The sequence below is a fragment of the Fukomys damarensis genome, unplaced genomic scaffold, assembly GCF_012274545.1.
Source record: "Fukomys damarensis isolate Sample0158 unplaced genomic scaffold, DMR_v1.0_HiC HiC_scaffold_38, whole genome shotgun sequence".
NCBI lineage: Eukaryota > Metazoa > Chordata > Mammalia > Rodentia > Bathyergidae > Fukomys > Fukomys damarensis.
This window is the reverse complement of record NW_022900950.1, coordinates 54,903,436-54,924,611: the sequence shown is the minus strand read 5'-3', so window position 1 is coordinate 54,924,611 and position 21,176 is coordinate 54,903,436. Positions and strand designations below refer to the sequence as shown.

At 36.7% G+C, this 21,176-nt stretch overlaps 1 protein-coding gene and 1 pseudogene across 1 annotated transcript; one reads left to right on the top strand and one right to left on the bottom strand.

The window, feature by feature from the left end:
* The first annotated feature begins 1,221 nt into the window (after positions 1–1,221).
* Positions 1,222–2,350, top strand: LOC104865452 (annotated as a pseudogene).
* Positions 2,351–6,414: 4,064 nt separating this feature from the next.
* LOC104865448 (WW domain-binding protein 4-like) lies at positions 6,415–21,170 on the bottom strand. Its single transcript, XM_033759896.1, has 6 exons — positions 21,061–21,170; positions 19,972–20,018; positions 19,478–19,547; positions 16,774–16,958; positions 14,423–14,595; positions 6,415–6,960 (listed from the first exon to the last, which is right to left on the bottom strand). Exons 3-6 carry the CDS (start codon positions 19,545–19,547, stop codon positions 6,753–6,755), a joined length of 636 nt encoding a protein of 211 aa, XP_033615787.1. The 5' UTR covers positions 19,972–20,018; positions 21,061–21,170; the 3' UTR covers positions 6,415–6,752.
* Positions 21,171–21,176: the final 6 nt, after the last annotated feature.

The following is a 21,176-nucleotide window of genomic DNA, read 5'->3' as shown; positions in this document are numbered from 1 at the left end:
GCTTGCAGCATTTAGTGTTGTCTTGGTTTTACTTGGTTTTATTTTTCGGTACAGTTTATTCAGTCAGTATAACCATGTTTGTGTTCGTGCGTGCTGTTCCTTGTCAGAGGCTCATCCATCGCATGCCATCTTGCGCATGAACCACAGATGGTTCACGTGCCCATGTGCTGAGGGCTGTATGTGTGCTTTCCAGTTTTGACCGTGAAACACAAAGCTGCTATGACCATTCCTGTACTGATGTTTGCATGGATATGGGGAAAATACCTCAGTGTGAAATTGCTGGGTCACAGGGCTGGTACATGCTGAACTTCAAAACTGTTAAATTGCCTTTTGAAGTGGTTGTTTCAAGCAGAGTTTGAGAGTTCTCATTTTTCCATTGAAGCCTGTCAGTCTTTACAGGTGACGTCCCCCTGACCTACGTGCTGCTGAGCTGGCCCTGTCTTCCCTGAGCCCCTCCTGTGAGCACATGAAGCTCTTGGGGGACATCCCAGATCTGAACCATAACAGCTTGACCATGGGCCCCAAGACTCATGTGCATGTCTTTACACAAAATGTATTTATTCCATGTCTGGGTGCTGGCAGTCTTAACATGACCAGCATTGCTGAAAAGTTCAAGTCCAAAGTATCCTCTGAGCCTTAAGGAAAACTTTTATCCCTGAGCCCTTGCAGAAAGGAGAGAAAAGAAGGTAAACACTTCCAATACACACTGGCAAACGTAAACACTGCCATCCCCAAAGGGGGCAATGGAAGTGGGGGGGTTAGAAGACACAGGGACCAAAGCATAACCAAATTCAAGCAAGGCAAATGTGAAGTCCTGTAGGTTCATGTCCAGCACTGGAGGTAGTGATGTGAACGCCACATGACTTGGGTGGCCCTGTTCCCCGGGCATTGCAGGTGGTTGCTATGATGTCCCTCTCAGGTGGCTAGGTCACTGCTTGCCATTTTGCTCAGCCAGTGTTTTCTATTCTCGGCATCTCTGACTCCCTAGGGTGTCCACTGCTGCACGGATTCAGGCTCACGGCTTCATGCACCGCACTCCCATGCCTGCCAGCCTGAACCACATAGTGAGCCCCTGTCTCAGGCCATCCCCAAAGAGGAATATTACATTCCAATAATATACTATGTAAGTATTATAGCCCAAGAATTCAATCTATGCAAACTTTTTAATTAAAAATGTTTAATAATGCCCTTTAAGATTATGTGGATTGATAATATTCTTTCATGTATATTCATGAATCAGATTCTGAATTCACATTCCTGGCCTTCTGCTACACGCTGGTGCTCCTGCCTACTTCCGTTCTCATCTTCTTTGCCCTCCGGCACATCACAGTATCTGATGAGCTGAAGACTGATTCCAAGAATCCTACAGACCAGTGTAATACCCGGAATCCTCGGGTCCTCCCCGAGTGCCTCGTCCATGCTCTCTTCTGTCATTTTTCTTCGTGCTGTAGAGTAGCTCACACTGGGTCTCAGTATGCCCCTCTTGGCATACCATGTCCGGTCGTACATGAGTAGACTGGTGATAGCAGACCAGGACTCTACGACCTCACAACCAGCATGAACACAGACTTCCTAGCATATTGTCAGGAAGGATGGTGCCAACTAGCCTTTTACCTCTTCCCATTTTTTTTACTACCTGTATGGCATGATCTATGTTTGGCTGAGCTCTTAGAACAGCATACACAATTATCTGGTTAATCACGTACAGAGGCCACCACAGAAAAGGACTCCATCCAGCAAGGTCCTGTTCCTAGGAGCAGTGTATGGGATCTGATCAATTCCTTTAAAAATGACTCTTATTTTTCTACATTTTTTGCTTCTGGAAAGATAGTTTTCCTATGTTACACTTGGATAAAGAATGTAAGTGGAATTATGTATAAATTAATATAAAATGGCTATCTCTAGTGTTGACAGGTGGAACTTGCACTCCTGAAGGAACAACCACAATCCTTCCCATAAGCCACTATTTACCGACTGTCCTTAGTCCATGGGAAGCTTTTATGGGAAGCTGTACGGTTCATTTTGATTTACTGAAATACCATCTTACCAGTAATTAGATGTAGATAACCAAGTACTTCTGATGAAGTGAAAATGTGTATCTGATTTCTAGGAAACAATAGATTTCCTCATTTATCATACAGACAGATGATTTTATCACTATACACTTACAAAAATGAGTAAGATTTCCTCCTTTGACTTGAATATTATCCCTGCATAATGCATGATTGAGATTTCCCATTTCCATCAGAGTAATGTACTTGCTTTAATTCTGTTTTTTTTTTTTTCCTTGAGATCAAAATCCAGACCTTGCATTTCCTAGGCAGGCATGGTACCACTCAGTTACATCCCAGCCCACTTGCTTTAATTCTTTTTTTTTTTTTTTTTTTTGGTGCCAGGGATTGAACTCAGGTCCTTGTGCTTGCAAGTCAGGCCACTGAAATGCTGAGCTAAATCCCCTCCCCTCACTTGCTTTAATTCTTAAGCACAAGTGAACATGATATAAAAGTATATGCTGATTTGTGAAGAATGCATTTAAAGTTACTTTAAATGTTTTTATTTGTAAGAATCTAGTTATATATGCTTACCATTATAATCTTGTGGTAAAAGGATTAAGGATTTGCAAGTAGATTTTCAAAACTGAAGAGAGAAACTCTATAACCACCTTGCTGTACCTTTAGTGCAATACAATAAACCCTTAAAATTAAAAAACAGAATGTAAATGTTGGATATGGTATGGCAAAGTCCACGAGAGGAAGTAAAAATGAGGCTTGGAAACTTACTATATTCTCAGGTTGCAGACAAGAGGTCAGGACATGCCACACGGGGCCACAGGGTAAGCACCAGGTTTTGATCAGGTGACAGAAGGCAAGATGGTAGGTGTCATGGAGGGGAGTCTAGCCTGAGCCTTGAAGGGTCTGAGAGAAATTTGGGCACCGAAGAGTGAATAGTTCAGGATTGCCTAGTTTGAAGTTTTGGCAGGCTTTGTGCAATGGGTTGGGCTTTATTTACCTGGTACTTGGCTGTGAGATAATTTAGGACAAATGACACAGCTGGCCATGTGTACCTGTACGATATGCATCTGCAGATCCAACCAACCACAGATCAAAAATATTCAGAAAAAAAATCTGTACTGAACATATATACTTGTCATTTTTCCCTGAAGAATACAGTGTAACCATTGTTTACATAATATTTACATTGTATAATATAATTTAAAAGTATGTACAGGACATAGGCAAACATTATGGCATTTTACATAAGGGTTTGAGCATTTGAGGATTTTGGTACCCTTGGAGGGGAGTCTTAGAACCAGGCCTTCTTAGGTAAAGCTGTTGGTTTGTATGTACAGTATTAGATTAGGTAGAAGGCAGCCCTGTAGACCAGAGATTAGCTGGTTTGCATATGAATGCTTCAAGATCTTTGCTGTCCTGGAGGCTAACCAGGATGGGCAGTCTCTATTTGCCCAGAAAGCTTTTAACCTTCTACAAGGTAACCAGTTTTTCCCACACCTTTACCATTATGAAATTACTTGACCTATGACTTAGATGAAAAATGACATCTGTACAACAGATCAAATGCTTACGATGTATCAGGAACTGTTTATATTCTGGGAATAAAGCAGAAATGGTTATAGTCTGTATGATGAAAAGTTTCTTTTTTTTTTTAATTGCAGTGCTGGGGATTGAAAGCAGGGATTGCCTCACACAGGCTTGACAAGTGCACTACCTCCCCAGCCCCTACAAGACTTCAGCTGGACTTAAAAGAACCAAGTACATAAAAACACATTGAGGAGAATGTCAGAAAGATGGTACTTGCTAGCAACTCAAATATTAGGAAAGTATAAATACAACACTACAAAAGCATAAGGAATTATTTTTGTTTTTTTGGAAAAGGGAGACAACTTGACAAAATGTTATTTGAAATAAATGGCTATGAGCTATGAATACCTTGGGAAAAAAAAGGTAGGATAGCAATATTTCCTCTGCCAATCTTTAAAAACATCTATAAAAACACAGCAATTGTCAGTATAATATTGGTACGACACCAAGAATCAAACTCTAATTACTGCAAGTATGTATGCTGTACCTATGAGCAGTGATATTACTTAATACACACATACCTGTTACTGTTGCTTCCTAGTATAGCTCTCAGAATTTATAGACTATATTAAATAATAAAACTTTTTTGCTGTGCGTGGTGGGCGGCACACACCTGCAATCCTAGCACTCAGGAGGCTGAGGCAGGAGTAATGCTGTGAATTCAAGACCAGCCTGGGCTACCTAGTTGAGTTCCACGTCAGTCTGAACTACATAGTGAGACCGTTTCAAAAAAACAAAAAATTAATAAAACTTTTATGGAAACAAAGTCTTTGTAAATAGGGAAGGGTGAAGGGGGTGAAGGCAGGGCAGGAGGATGGGAACAAAATAAGAACCAAGATCTGTTATGTAAAGGTACGAGATCCCAATGATGAATGTAACTACTGTTTTCCTAAAAAGTACCAATAAACTTAATGGAAACGAACCACCCAAACTTGGCTGCTTTGACCATGCTTGTTTGAATATAATTTTACCAGCATATACCTCACGCAGGGATCCAAGAGTCACAAAGTTAGTTCCATACATCCAGGGTTAACTTGGCAAGGGGGGAGAAAAATTCCACACTGGTCACAGAGAAGGGGGTTACTGGGAATAACAACAAAACTCTTTGATACTGTATTTATAGTAATATGCTTTTATAATCTACCAACACGCGCAAAAATGTAAAATAGTAAGAGGTTATGTAGCCAGGTTTGACTGCTAGTGGTGTCAAAAAAGAAAAATCAAGAGCTGGCACCGGTCTATAGTCTCAGTTACAGAGGAGTCAAAGATCATTTGAGGCCAGGGGTAAAAAGGGACAGCTCATCTTTTAAAAGGACCAAAATGGGGGCCGGGGATTTAGCTCAATGTTCTGCTACTTGCATTGCAAGCCCAAGCACACTTGGTTTGATCCCCGGTACCAAAAAAAAAACAAACAAAAAAAACCAAAAAAAATTTCCTTAACTACGTGACAAAACCAGCTACTATGTCAAACTTCAAAATATTTTTTCACAATGGAGGACAATTTAGGGATTTATATTTTGTTTAGTTTGAGACAGGGTCTCACAATGTAGTTGAAACTGACCTGGAACTATGTAGCCCAGGCTGGTCTCAAACTCACAGCAATGCTCCTGCCTCAGGCTCCAAAGTGCTAGGATTACAGGAGTGCGCTGCCACGCCCAGCTTTGGCATTTATGTTCTTGAAATACCTGGACAGACTGAGATGAAAAGACAATCTCCAAATTCTATCTCACTGATGCTAAAATGACTGATCAGTATTAGAAGGGGGAAAAATCCCAGATTTAAAAAATTCAACAAAAGCAGTACTTTTTAATGAGGTCTTTAATAAGCTATTGTTCTTATACGTATACTGGTAGTAGTAAAAAGACAAATATTTGCTACCAAAAGTTAAACACTGTATACAACCTATGAAAAATATAATTTTACAATAAATTTGTAAAAGTAACAATGGGAGGAACCCACTTCAAACAGGTTAAATAAGAAAATTCTACTTAAGAACTCTAACCAGAAAATGAGAAATTTCTCTAACTGAACACAAAAAACATCAGCCAAAGTCAGAGACCTTAGTATTTTAGTTCAAGCCTTTATCTCCACAGCTTTAAAGAAACCTTAAAAAATATTTCCCAGTACACATGAGGGTTTTAAAGAAAAGTGCATGACTAGGGAACGAGGACTAAGCTGGAATGTGAACTAAAGAACAAGGACATGTTTCTTTTTTACACCCCTGGTTTCTGGTACAATATTTGGATCAAAGTTACAACGCTTAAGCAGCATTTGTTGCTTTAAACTGGACACTGGCAAAATACCCATTTTTACCTTTGGTCCAGTTTGTGCTCCATTTATGCTCTATATTTGAAGTACCTGAGCTGCTCCTTCTTCTGGCCTTTGATCTGAAATTGAGTAAGGTAAACCAATACACATCCATTTTCCACATCAACCTTTGGTTAGGATCCTCAGAACCACACTGTCACGAGGGTATGAATCTTAAGGGTCCTGATACTTAAGTTTTTAGTAACAGTTAATATCAGTACGCAGAAGTAATGCATTTCAATGTATGATAAAAAAGTTCACAAGTAAAATTGGAATAAAGGCCTTCTTTTTCCACATTTTATTGTTTTGGTTTTTTGAGACAGGGTCTCAGTATGTAGTTCAGACTGACCTGGAACTTACTGTGTTGCTCAGGATGGTCTTGAACTCACAGAGATCTTCCTGTCTCAGCCGCCCGAGTGCTGGGATTACAGGCATGTGCCACCACACCCGGCAAAATTTTCCAATAAACTCATATTTTTTAAAACAATTTTTTGGTACCAGGGATCGAATTTGGGTCCTTGTGCTTGCAAGGCAGGCAGCGACATCACTGAGCTAAATCCCTGGCCCCCTCCACATTTTAAATAACAGTCACATAGCATCTTAAATTATGACATAATTAGCAATTTTTAGACAATGAACATAATACACTGTATTACAATGCAATGTGGTAGGCTTCCATTTTAGGAATAAAAATAAATTCCACATGAAAAAGATTTATTTTAATTTACATGAAATAGAATAAATCTAAATTTTCATCATCAAAGTAGTCAAAACAAATGAAGAGAAGCTTTAGGTGGTGTAAGTCTCCATGATGGCCAAAATGCATGTATAAAAAGATCTTTTGCATTACTGATCATCACCTCGTTGCCTTAAATTTCTAGATTTTCCATTTTCCATTTTTCTCTTTTTGAAGATTGGCGCCACTCCATCTGCCACAACTCCGAGCGAAGTGACTGTTTTTTCCTTAAATACCATTTTGGGTTCCACAGCATCAGCCTCAGAAGGTGATACAGACTCATTTCCAGTGCTTGGAAGTTCCAAATCTACCTCCTCGCTAGAACAGAAAGCAAAAATAAAACAATTATTTGACAGAATAAGATACATTTTTGTTTGTTTTTTGGTACGGGGAATCAGACTTGGGTCCTTCTGCTTCCGAGGCAGGCAGCGGAATAAGACACGTTTGCATGTAACCCATAAGTCACCAAAGCCCCAAGGTCTTCTTTCTAATGATAATAATGGTGAAAAGTTAGAAGGTGGTCATTCTGCAGTAGTGAACTATTTTAAAATACTTATTTTACAATTTTATTTAAGATATTCAAGTTTTATTAAGGTGGATATGTGCTAGGAAAAAATCACTATCTACTTTTTTTGGTACTGGGAATACCATCTACTTTTTTATTTCTGTGGTACAAGAGACACCACCTCAGAAAATGTTTGCGCTAATAGATGATAAGGGACACAAGCAAAGGACAGATTTTTTAAAAAAAATTTTTAAGGGGAGAAACTAATTTTGCCATGGACTGACAGTGACTCTGGAGGCTATAAAACACAGGATGAAAACCATGGACTCTTAATGTACTAGCATAGAAAATTCAGTATGGCTATCTACTAAGCATCTCTTTTTTCCAAAAACTAATTCTTCAACCATCTACATGGGTGACTGGTCCTGAAATCAGTTATCTGATTAACATGGGCCTATGCTATTACCATACAACCTGGATAGTCCATTGGTCTATGAAAGAGAAAGTACTGTAAGCTATACACTCCCATCAACTCATCAACAGCAATATTCTTTTTTTTTTTTCAGTACTGGGGATCGAATTTGGGATTGCTTGCAAGCAGGTGGAACCATTGAGCCAAATCCCTGGCCCTCAATGACATTCTTAAACATGGGGCAGAAAAACCATAATGTTCAACTCCCTTTAATGGTTCAGAATGTAGTCTGTTGGGAACGCCATATTATCCTACTTGGAGAAAGGTGTTCTGCAGAGGTACAGAATTAAGCTGGCATGCAGAGAAAAGCAGAGATGGGTAATGGAGAACATAACTTGTTTTGAAAACAGATGCTTTCTAGAACTTTTCCTAATTGTGTTAAAGTGTACATTAAGTACCATTTCCTGTGGTACCGGGGATTAAACACAGGACCTTCAGTTTTGTCAGGCAGGCATGGTGCCACTGAGCTAAATCCCTGGCTCTTAAGTACCATTTTTATTTGTCCTACTACCCTATTTTCCCTTATACTGCCAGCAATGGCACATTTAAAGTCACTAGCATTCAGGAATGGTCATATATGCTTGTATTCCCAGCACTTTGCAAGGATGATGCAGGAAGATTCAAAGTTTAAGTCCTTCCTAGGCAGTTCAGAGAGACTTATTCTCAATTTTTTTTTTTTTAAAAGGGCTGGGGATGTAGCTCTTTGCAAAGGCCCTGAGTTATTCAATTCTAAATACTACCAAAAAAACAAACAAACACAGTAACCACATCACTTGAAGAGGTATTGATTCTTGGCATTTTATTCTTGTAAGAGAGGAAGTTGAGGCTTAGAGAGGGGCCAAATAACCTGGTCAAGCAAAACTGTTAAGTAAAGCTTGGATTAAATTCCAGGGCCCACTAACTCCATACCTGTATTCTTCTTCCTGTCCCATGTTTCCAAGCAAAACTAAGAAATTCCACTAAGCCAGTAGAGAGTTAGGTGAAGAGTAGCAGGGGTTTTGGTCATTAGACAAATCTATCTCTGTATCACAAATTTCTACTGGGGATTTTTATTAGTACTATATGACTACAGGGCGTGTTTACATTCCTTGGAGTTGGTACACGTACATAAAACATCTTAATTCTTTTTGCATCCCCTTTCCCTCCTCTTCTTTCATCACAATCTCCTTCCCCTTTGAGAAAGATCTACCTCCCCACTTCCTATTTCTTTTATTTTGCTCTTTATAATTTGTCTCACGTAAGAGAAACTGTGCAATATTTAAATCTGAGTGTCTGATTTCGCTTAACATTATGATCTCAAGGTACATCCGTTTTCCTACAAGTGACTCAGATTCATCAGGTTTATCTTTCTTTATGACAGAGTAGTACCTCATTATGTGTAATTGCATTTTCTTTACTACTTATACAGGTTGCTTCCAAAATTTAGCCATTACAAGTTATGCTGCTATAAACAGGGGTATGCATGCATCGCATCATTGTAATTAATGTATCTTTAACTCTTTCAGGAAGATACCTAGAAGAGGAATAGCTGAGTCAAATGGAATTTCTACTTTTAGTTCAGTGTTGATTTCTATAGTGTAGCTGAGATTGTGTCACTTTTTTTTTTTTTTTTTTTGGTACTGGGGATCAGGACCTTGTGCTTGAGAGGTAGATGTGGTGCCACTGAGCTAAATCCCTGGCCCATGTGTGATTCTTCTATTCACATCTCCACGCTCTCACCTCAAATACTATGAAGGCAAACCCTTCTTGGCCCTCCTGTGATCAGGCTCCTGTTACTCCTTTCCTTTCTACTGCTCACCTGACATGTCAGGCCCCATGGAGGACCTCCATAGTACATCTTCCTTCTGTGGATGATCTGCAAAAAACACTTTCTTTTTGCTGGAATTTCTACCTGTAAATGTGACATAAACTTAGATCTTTTCTAGTAGGTAGAAAGAGCCTGTCTGAGAAGATCATCAATTCAGAGGAAAGCAGAGCTCAAAGAGAATAAAAGAGACAGATATGGTGCCTTAATACAGTAATTTTGTTATAAATTTTATTCAAAACAATGCACCCCAGACATTTAAGAATTTTTATAATTTGCAAATGAAAAGAGCACTGCAGCAGATTCTGTATACTTCTTACAAAGCTGACAAAGCGAGAATAGTGATCTCTCATCAACTATGCATCCTAATAACTACACTTCAGAGATAAAGAACTATGTTCTTTTTATATTCCACTGTATACACACATAGATAAAAAAATTCAGGCTTAGAAATTCAGGTTCTTAGAGTCATTACGGTAATGGTAAGACTATAAGAATAGAAAATTTGCTAGGATTGCAAAAACAGTGTAAGACTATAAACACAAAGGTAAATTTCTGAAGTAGTAATGAGAGTTAAAATAAAATTATTGTTAAAAGAATAATTAAAAGCTCACTACTGATAAGTGTTCAGAGTGTCTAAAGGGATAGAACTTCCAAAAACTGCTCATGAAAAAGGAACTGGTATCCCCTTTCTGGAAAGTAATAGGGTACTGGGTACTAATAATTTAAAATGCTCAAGGGGCCAGGGATATGGCTCAATGGTGCCATGCCTGCCTGGCAAGTACAAGTTCCTAAGTTTGATCCCCACTACTGAACAGCAAATAAACAAAGAAACAAAAAAATGTGTACAGAAAAACATCCATGTAATTAAGAGTTCATTATTAAAAAATGGGAAAAATAAATTCCATAAAAAGAATGGTTGAATACAATTAAGATACATCTGAAAGATGAAATACTACATAGCAATCAGGTACTTTATAAAATTTTAACGTAGGAGGGCAATATTAATGTAAAATGAGAAAAAGATTAAAAACTGGATAAAATACTTCAAAATATTAGTTTTACCTCTGGGAAAGTGAATGATTTTTATACTTTTCATTTTAAAAACATTTTCTACAGTAAGTATGTACTGCTATGGGGTTTCAGGGGAAAATTCCCCTCAAGTAAATTAGGTTAGCTGAGCATGGTGGTATGTCTATTAAGCCCACCATTTGGGAGGCTGAGGCAGGAGACACAAGTGAGGCTAGTCTCAGCTACATGGTGAGTTCAACACCAGTCTGAACTATACATTGAGTCCCTGTCTCAAAAAAGCAAAAAAGAACCCAAAAATCAAAAATAAAAACACACCCAAAAACTCCAAACAAAAAATAATATGGTCAGAAATAATCTACTGCATAATCAACTACCCAAATAGGCTAAAGTTTACTAAGAATGTCTTCACAGAATAGTCACCACAGGGATATCAAAAATATATCTCTCAACTATGAAGTAAAGGAGATTCTGACATAGTTGGACCAGCTGTTTTAAGTCATGTAAGAGCTCAGTAATGGAGAAGTTTATTATTTCTGTAACTTCAATATACAGAGTCAACATGCTTATTTTAGTAACTGGTATTATGTAGCATTTATACGTATTTTCCAGTAATTCATGAACATAAATACAACTTAAACATTTCATCATAATATGCCAAACCAGGCAATCAATTATAATTGGATATAGAGTTGTGTGATGTTTGTATGGTGTATTTTAGGAAAAATACGATCTTTCCATTATGGTTTTAACAATAATTTCACTGTAAAAGTATATGCAAAGCAGTCACCCTACATTACCATTTAAATTCTGTAACGTTTTAAAGAATAACTGCTTTACTCATGTTGATCCTTTCTCCCCACCAGAAGGGTTTCTTAAGCATTGAAGAAACACTGAAATCTAAAATTGGGAGTGACATCTTCCTTTCATGGTATAGATGATTTGAATAAATAAACTAATAGATTAGGTAACATCTTTATCAAGATTTCATTTAACTGATAGCAAATTTGTTTTTTGGATATTGCTTAAAAAGGTTAGTGAGCCACTTTCCCTTCCAAGTACTAACCAGGCCTGACCCTGTTTAGCTTAACGAGATCAGACAAGATTGGGTGCATTCAGGGTGATATGGCCATAGACTAGTGAGCCACTTTCAACAAAATAAAGCACGGCTGGGCATGGTGGTGCATGCCTATAATTCCAGCACTCCAGAGGCAGAGGCAGGAGGACTGCTGCGAGTTCAAGGTCAGCCTGGGCTACACAGTGAGTTCAAGGCCAGTCCAAACTATATACATAGTGAGACCCTGACTTAAAAAAAAAAAAAAAAAAAAAAAAAGAAAAAAAAAAATTAAAAAAGCAAAACCTTTGTCTTTAGATATGATATATGTAAACATCCTGCCAAGTATCTATCGACTACAAAGTTATTTTTCTGATAGAATGAGAGTAAGATCGCACATATTCATGGTGAGTATGAGAATATGTTCAAAATGTCAACTTTTGACTACAGTATTCTGAAAAAGGATGTCAAAGAGGATATCAGGAAATGAAAATATATACTTGTCATGCTTGGCTTAAATGAGATCTCCACAAGCAAACAGGCCACTTTCAGCAAATGACAGGCTATTCCTCAGTAAACAGAAGACAATCTTCCCAGTGCTGTAAAAGTCCAGTGATTGTCTACACACCTGTGCTGAATGTCGTTGGGCTTAATTATAAACACTTCACCCCCAGATTCCTTAGCCCCTTCAATGCCTAAGCTTAATTCGTTTCCCAGGTAGTGACTACTAACTCTTTCCTAATGTCTGCCTATCCACAAATGGATGTAATAAACTTGACTTTTCCCAGCTAGCTGCTACAATCTATCCTTGATTTTGGTCCCTGATTTTATTTATTTTTTTTAAGCCTCCATAAGCAACACACATTTAAGAAAGTATTTATTTTTTAAAAATAAGATAATTCTGTGATGTGAATTAGAATGCTAAGTTTTTGGTAAATGAGTTATATAAAAATGAGGTTTGGTCCCTGATTTTAGTCTGATTACTGGAATAAACTTTTCTTTCAAAAGCCCATTTAAAGAAGTAGTTTCATGTGTGCTGTCTATAGAAATACTCTGTAATGTAGACCCATATCTCCCACCATGTACTAAAATAAAATCACAAATGAATCAAAGATCCAAATTTTAAAATAGAAACTATCTGCTAGACAATAAAATCGTTTTTGTAAACCTTCTGAGGACACAGATGCAGGCAAAAACTTTCTGAACAGAATCTCAGTTGCAGAAGAAGTAACATCAAGAATCAATAAATGGGATCATATTAAGAAGGTCCTGCATAGCTAAAGACACCAAGAGCAAACAGATAACCTACAGAATGGAAAGAAGTTTTGCCAGCTATCCCTTAGAAACAAGACTAATTTTTTACAATATATGAAGAACTAAAGGAAAAAATGACACCCCAAAATAAAAGACCTAATTAAAAAATAGGCAACTAAAATGAATAGACATGTCTCTGAAGCACTAGTACAAATGGCCAATAAATATCATGAAAATGTTATTATTGGACATTAGAGAAATACACATTAAAATAACAGATTCCACCTTACTCCAGAAAGAATGACTATCATCAAGAACACAAATACTGGCAAGACTTCAAGGAAAAAGGAATCCTTCTACATTGTTGGTGGGAATGTAATATACATACCGTCACTATGGAAATCAGTATGGAGATTCCTCAAAAAGCTAAAAATGGAAATTTCATTTGACCCAGATATTTCCCTTCTAGGTATCTCCCCAAAAGAGCTAAAGACACCATATTATAAGGATACATGCATACTCATGTTCATAGTAAAACTACTCATAATAGCTTAATCTTAGGAAGTGGCCTATGTGGTTTTATAATACTATGAATACTACTGTGCCATAAAGAGTCACCTGTAGGAAAACAGATGCACTTTGAGACCATGTTAAGTGCATGAGAAACAAATTATAAAGAGGTAAATAAAACATGGTAGGATACAGGGAAAAAGATATTTTAAAATTAATTTTTGGTACATTTAAGGTATACAATGTAACGACATTCATCATTGGAAAGTTGCACCTTTACATAATCTGTCTTGGTTCTTATTTTTCCCCCATTCCCTTGCCCTCCCTCCAAACCCTCCATCCCTATCTGGGAGGGGGAGGGCAAAGAAGGGAATGGAATTAATATGGGAGACAGATCATTTGCAAAAGGAAAGAGGACTAAGAGATAGAAGAGGGGAAGGAGTGGAGGAAGGAAATGAAAAAATAATTAAGATGTGTTATATACATGTACCAATTTCCCAGGAGGAATGTAATCATTATGTACTGCAAATATATGCCAATAAAAATTTATCAAAAAAGTGAAGTTTTCATAGGAATGAGGCTTACCTTAGCTTAATTGTAGTAAATCATAAGCTTACTTTTCAAGGTAATCTTTTAAAAATATTTAATTATAAAAAAATAAAAAAACACTCTAGAAATACAAGAAAATTATTATTTTACTGAGCATAACATCCTTGAAATCAGTGGTTACAAGTTGTGAAAGAACTGCGGTGTAAAGTGGGTCCCTTGACTAACAAACTCTATTTGTGAGGGCCAATTCTAACTCAAGTTGGTCAACTGCCTTTAAAATCTCTCTCCTGTCTAATTTTAGGCCAGTTTGTTCCACACAGATCTCAGTGTCATTAGAGAGACATTGGCCCAGGATCTCTCGATTAACCCCACATAGGAAAGGATGCTGTATTGTTCCTTTCAGAACTCTTTAAGGGATAAATGTATATCTGAGACCATGTGGAAGCACAATGGGCTGGCATTTGGGTTGTAACTAAAAACTTTGGTCATTAAAACTAAAATTCTGGACCTAATCCAAGTTGTTCATATGTCAGGCTGATTGTAATTCGAGGGTCCATTGTATAATCTTTGTAATAACAGTAGATTAAACTTTCAAGTACTCACTCATTCTCAACTTCTTGCTTAATTTCTTGCCATTCTCCATATGGGTTTGATTTTTTCAAAGTTTTGGATTTTTCTTCATTTAGGCCTGATGAAGTCTGTTTTTGGACACTTTTTTCTTTCTGTATTTTTGGGACAGTTCTTTCATTGCTATTTTTACTTTTTCCTTGAGATATCTGTACATTAGAAGAATTTTAATGCTTGATTAGGTTTTTTATTACATCTAAAATATTAATTCACTATATCCAATGCTGTGTATTTTAAAGTAATATAACAAGATCCTGTTAATGTTATGAGTTGTACAATTAAGGACATGTAAATATGCAAGCTATTTTTTTGTTTTCTTTCTTTTTCTTATTTTGGTACTGGGGATTGAACTTGGGACCTTGCACTTGCGAGGAAGGTGGCGGCATCACTGAGCTAAAACCCTGGCCCGCTATTTTTCTGTTTTCTTATCCCAATTACATATTCAACAGTGACTTCTCTCTACAGTGCACCTCTTTTGTATTTGATGGCATATCATCAGACCCTTCAACAGCTATTACTATTTTAAAGAACTCCTTGTACCTGTTAGTCTTAACTGAAATCCACTTTCAGGACACCACCAACACCTCACTGGCCTATACAACTACATCTTTGTGCAAATTAGAAAGACATTCCCTGGGAAAGAAGCAACCCCATACAAGTACCTGAGTAGGGCAGGTACTTTATGGCATCTGTTCATCTGGAATAAAAAACACTTGTAACCCAGATCAGCAAGTGGACCACAAAGTGGATTTAAATGTCTCTGTAAACTGTACAACAATAAGTAGTTGGCCTGGGATAGTTTCTTTTGTAATTGTGTTTTTTCCTCAGTACTGGGGATCAAACTCAGGATCTTGTGCTTGCCAGGCAGGTGTGGCACCACTGAGCTTATTATGTGAATGGATGTTAGCTTGGCTGTCATGCAGCTGCTATCACAGAACTAGGGGGTAGCATCCACTTTGTCAGCTTCCAGGACATGAGTTTCTTAATAAAACATTTTTACTGAGGTACAAGTTCATGATACTTTGACTCTAATCTTTATGCATTAAAGATCTCTGATAATCATACCACTTTCTGTACTGTTCTCCTTTCTTGCATGACCAATGACCTCTGGCCAATACTCTATATTCACTGATTATTCTGGCAACACCGGTACAATTTTTCTTCCTATTCAAACTCCTGCTATCATCGTTAGGAAGCTTAAAAATTACCTGGCTTTAGTTTTGTCAGCCTCAAAACCAATGACTTTGGCCTTCATTATGCTTCAGCCATCTAGTACAAGTCTTCTCATATACAGCATCAGGCACATAGCACTATGATATTAAATCCTTACACCCTACATTTTTAAAAATTTGAACTAGGTCAGCACTGGAAATGTCCTATCCATGAAATCTTAAAAACCAAAGTCCTTCCTCTAAGTATAGTAGTTCTTAATTCTTTTGGCTTTCTGACTCCCTTACTCCTATACCTCTTATCCAACCCCATTGCCATCTGTAATACTTTTAATTTCTCCTTGTGTTTTGAGTTTGTTGGTCTCTAGACTACAACCTTCCAAAAGGAATCACCTTTAAGCATTCCTTTGCTACTATCCTAAAAAGTATTTGTCTGAAGCCTGTCTATTGCATAGGACCAAAACACTTTGAACCACAGACTTATTCAATCATTTGTTTGTGCTTGAAGTTTAATCTGTCAAGCATTTAAAAAGGAAAAAATAGACTTTCAAACTTACAAAGCCTAAAATGAAATTAGTATCTTATTTCTCAGTAAACAGTACAACCATTTATCCAGCTGCCAAAATAAGACAGGCCCTCTTATCTTTGTGTGTTTTTTTTTTTTTGGTACCGGTTATTGAATTCTAGCCCTTGAGCTTGCAAGGAAAGGAACCACTGAGCCAAATCCCAGGCCCAGGCCCCTCTTATCTTTGAGGATATATAAAATCCCCAGTTGATGCCTGAAACCACATAGTACTGAACCCTACAGATACTGTATTTTTTCCTATACATACATCCCTATGATAAAGTTCAACTTAAAAATCAGGCATAGTAAGAGATTTACAATGTTAATAAAATGGAAAAATTATAAATAAGAGATTTCATCACACTACTAAGAAAAGCAGGTAATTTAAAATGATTTTTGGAATTTTCCATTTCATAATTTCATGCCTTGGTTGAGCATGGGTAATTAAATCCACGAAAATAAAAATCAAGGATGGGGGAGGGTATGGTCCAACATGTCCTGGCTTTATTTCTATCTTATACCAGAAGACCCAAAGTCTATAGAATTTCCATATAAATGGATAAATTTTTGTGATAAGGAACTCAAGAACCTACCTTAAAATTTATTTTTGGCTGTTTTGTTTCTGTAGAGACTTCTCCTTTTGCTTCTTGTTCTCCATCAGATTCACTATGTGATGACTCAGATTCTTCTACGGTACCAAGTGACTTTTCATTAGCCTTACTAGAAAGCAAACTGCCAGTGTGTGGAATGAAATCATCTGGTTTTTCCCATTTGGACTCTGCTCAACAAATTTTTTAACAGTCATGTTATTTGCTCACCAACTGTTGACGCTTTCAATCATTTATAATTATTAACCCTTAGGAGGTCAGTGAACTGAGATACAGGTTTTTCCCATTTGGATCCTGCTCAACACATTTGAATAGTCATGGTATTTACTGACCAATTCTAATACTTTTTGTTTTTTGTTTTTTTGGAGACAGGGCCTCACCATGTAGTTTAGGTGGCCTTGAACTTGTGATTCTTCTTCTTCAGCCTCCTGAGTGCTGAGATTATAGTAAGCAACTGCCACCATGCCTGACTTAATTCAAATATTTTATTATATCATTTACAATTATTAAACCTTAGATCATTGATGAGAGACAGAAACACTTATTGTTACATCTATCAGGTGCATAAATTCAAGATCATTACTAGCTATGCATCTGTACTTAACTGACATTAGATTATTAGTTTGGCCACTTTTTTGTTTTTAAATTTATTTTTTCTTGTTTTTTGGTACCAGAGACCAAATTCAGGACCTTGCACTTGTCAGGCAGGTGCAGTGCCACTGAACTAAATCCCAGGCCCTATTTTTATTTTATTTTTTTTGCATTTCAGCAATACTAGTAATGAGTGTTTCTCTCAATATGGGCATAACCTACATTGTAATATTTTTTTACTGTGACCTCTATAATACTGTATTCACTTCACACTAATACTTGATCAAGAAGATAAACCTCAAACCTCAGACTTTTATCTTTCAAAATTGATTTCAATTTACAAACCCAGATTTATTTATTAGCTGTATAAACTATAACTCATATATATGGGGTGATATTTTAAGGACTCTCACAACTTATGTGACAATAATTTCAAGAAACACAATGAAATTGATGGGATTTCTTGGACTGTATTATCACAAAGATTTCTCTGGGATTTTCACAAAGTAAAATCATATGAAGATGTGAATGAATATAATGTCATTTTTATTGGGGAAATAAACTGCAATTGAATTCTACTGCCATCTAGTGGTTCACAGCGTTTTTAGTAAAATGAAAGCTTGTCTAATTGTCTGGTATATGTGTCTGTATTTTTAACTTAATAAATGGGAGACTGAACAATTTAATGTCTGGAGGAGATGGTTTTAAGAGTAAAAGAAATTGCTATTAATAATTAGATTTTTGCAGGCATAAGCCCAAATCATTCAATATTACACACCCGTAATACATGCAGGTGCTAATGAAAAATACTTTTCTTCGTCTAAATTTCACACAAGTAACAAAAAAGAATTTAAGACACAAATAATTTGTTAAGTCCAATGTACCAGGTACTGTTTTGGTAAACTGACTGATACCTATTTTGTCCACAATCACATCATTGGTAAGAGAAATTGTGCACTGAATGAACTTAGCTCTAATTCTAAAACTATACTGTACTATATTAAAGACTCAGTGTTTAACTGTACTGAAAGAGAAATACTGTTACGTTTAATGCTATGGAGAAGGTTTTGTATATTAAGAATTATTTATTTATTTTTTTTTGGAGACAGGGTCTCACTATGTAGTTGAGACTGACCTGGAACTCACTATGTAGCCCAGGCTGGTCTTGAACTCAAAGGAATCCTCCTGCCTTAGCCTCCCGAGTGCTTGAGATTACAGGCATGTGCCACGACACCCAGTCTGTATATTAAGAATTGAAATAAAAACCCTTCCCCAAGTTATATTAATATTATATAGATAATGTAGCAAAATTTAATTGCAGTAAGAAATGAAGCACATTTTTTAAACTTCTGTGAAATTAGATAAAAACATTAATTTGAAAAATTCAGTTAGTAACAATGCATGTTTCACAAATATTTATGTAACGGAAACATTTAATTAGTTAAAGTGGAAATATGACAATTTTAGCCACTGCTAAAATAGCTTCAGTTTTGTGTTTTGGTACCAGCAATCGAACTCGGGATCTTGCACTTAAATGAGACAGGAGGCAAAACGACTGAGCTAAATCCCCAGCTAGGTTTTTGTTTTGTTTTGTTTTTTGGGGTACTGGGCATCGAACTCAGGCCCTTGTGCTTGCAAAACAGACACAGTAGAACCACTGAGCCAAATCCCCAGCCCATAGTTTTGTTTTTTAAAAAAGGAAAAAGTTGAAGCTTTGCAGGGTATAGCTCAGTGGTAAAACGAGCATGAGGCTCTGGGTTTAATCTCCACAACAACAATAAAAGTTGAATTGGGTGATCTACGAGGTACCTCCCAGAAAATTATATTTATAAAATAATAAAATAAAACCAGTAATTGGTTTAAATGAGTCTCTCAAATCTGCACATGCTATATAAATTCAGAACACCATTACTGCATGCTACATACAAAATGTGACAAATCTTTGTTTTTATTGCAGTAATGTTTTAACTTAAAAATAATATATGCTTGCTAAGGAATTGTTTAATGCTAAAGTTCTCACATTCAGATGATTCCCCAGCAGATTAATAAGCAATTGCAAGGATACTTGATAGTTAAGACAATCAAAGATAACACTTACCTCCTGTTTCTGTATTATAATAATAGTTATAACCATCTTCACTTAAACCTTCTACCCAAATGGCCTTCATCTAATAGGAGGAAAAAAAGCAGTAAACTGAAGTTAACAATTATATATTGAATAACTAAGCAACCCATTCCTTTCCACCTGACATCTGGAAGTTGGGGACTGTGACAGCAATATTGGCTGGTTTGTGGTAATCATGTGCAGACATTCAAGTAGAGAACGTTTCACTTTTAAGAGCCAGGAATCCCTTGCCGATGGACAGGGACATCAGGATGGCCAACGGACTATAAAGCAATTAATATTTACATGGATGGGGTTTTTGAATAGATATCACTGGTTTTATCTTTACCCAGGCCTGTAACAAAAGGATTACAGGAAGAAAGGATAGGGGAGGGAAAGGGCTTACTTGGAAGTAGATCTGCTTACATAAACCCCAGAAGACAATCACTTTAAAAAATAAAGTAAAACACTACTAATACACTTGTTACCTTTTTTAAGTTTCCTTGAAATCCGTCAGGTTTCTCCCACTGAGATGCTTAAAGCAAAATATATTGCATTTGTAAAAATCTTTTTGCTTAAAACACTCCAAAATATTTAATTTAGCAAAAAATTATACAAATACCAGCTTAACACATAATTGAAAAAAAAGAAAAACAAAAAACCATGTATTTCCACAGTATTGTGCTGAAGTATACAGGTAAATGCTATAGAACGAAGAAATAACAGAAGAAAGGATAAGAAGTAAGGAAAAAAAAAATGATAAATAACTGGAACTTCTGAGAAATTTTTAGACCGAGGTAGGGCTTCTGCTTCTTTCAATGAGTTCATTGGAATGTAGCTAGCCTATTAAATTTTGCAGGAAAAGAATGGCCTTTTTGTTATCTGGGGGCAGAGGAGAGTGAGAGATGGAATAAGAATAACTTAGAAGAGGAACAAGATAAAGTATGCAAGAATTATGTATTACTGAAAGCAAGAGTATATAAATACAATGGTGAAGGAAACACTAGAAGGGAAAATAGAAATTAGTTTCTAAGTATATTTGAGAAAGACTTCTCATCCCTAGTACCTCTTTATGGTATCTTCATTGCTGAACTACAATAGGCACTTCAGTGAAGGCTCTGTTCAAATTCTGAGAAATCACTGCTATTTCTATGTAGTTCAAAATTGATTGATTCAAAAGAGCACAGTAATTAAATAATATTGTCATCTCAAGCTTTTTGCATGATTTCTCATCTAATTTCCTATGTTCTTTTTGAGATGATTTTGCTAAGTACACTAGGTTGGCCTCAAATTCACAATCCTCCTGCCTCAGTCTCCAGAGTGCTAGGATTACAGGTGTGTGCCACCACGTCCAACTTCACACCCGACTTTCTTTTTTGTACGAGGATCAAACTCAGGACCTTGCAGTTGTGAGGCAGGCAGTGGCACCACTAAGCTAAATCCCTGGCCCTCCTACTTTCTTGACCATTCTTTTTTGCTGGCTTTTCTACCCATTTCGTTAACACACATACTACACACTCTCTTTTTTTCTTGCTCTCCTCTCTGTAGTCTTATATACTTGTCAAAGTTAACATTACCTGTTTCCCACTCTATTTAGCATTTGTACCTCCAGATTCCAGCAATCAGCTACTGAAAATTGCCACGCTCTATAGGTACCTCAAACTCAACAAAGACAAAATTGAATTCATTATTG

Bases quoted from the DNA above. Each gene is read 5' to 3' on its own strand.
- LOC104865448 (XM_033759896.1), bottom strand. From the start codon at position 19,547: ATGAAGGCCATTTGGGTAGAAGGTTTAAGTGAAGATGGTTATAACTAT. The intron at 14,596-16,773 runs GTAGGTTCTTGA...TCTAATGTACAG, and splicing joins AGCCAAAAATAAATTTTAAG to ATATCTCAAGGAAAAAGTAA. The intron at 6,961-14,422 runs GTGAGTACTTGA...TTTCTGTTCTAG, and splicing joins AAGCAAGAAGTTGAGAATGA to CGAGGAGGTAGATTTGGAAC.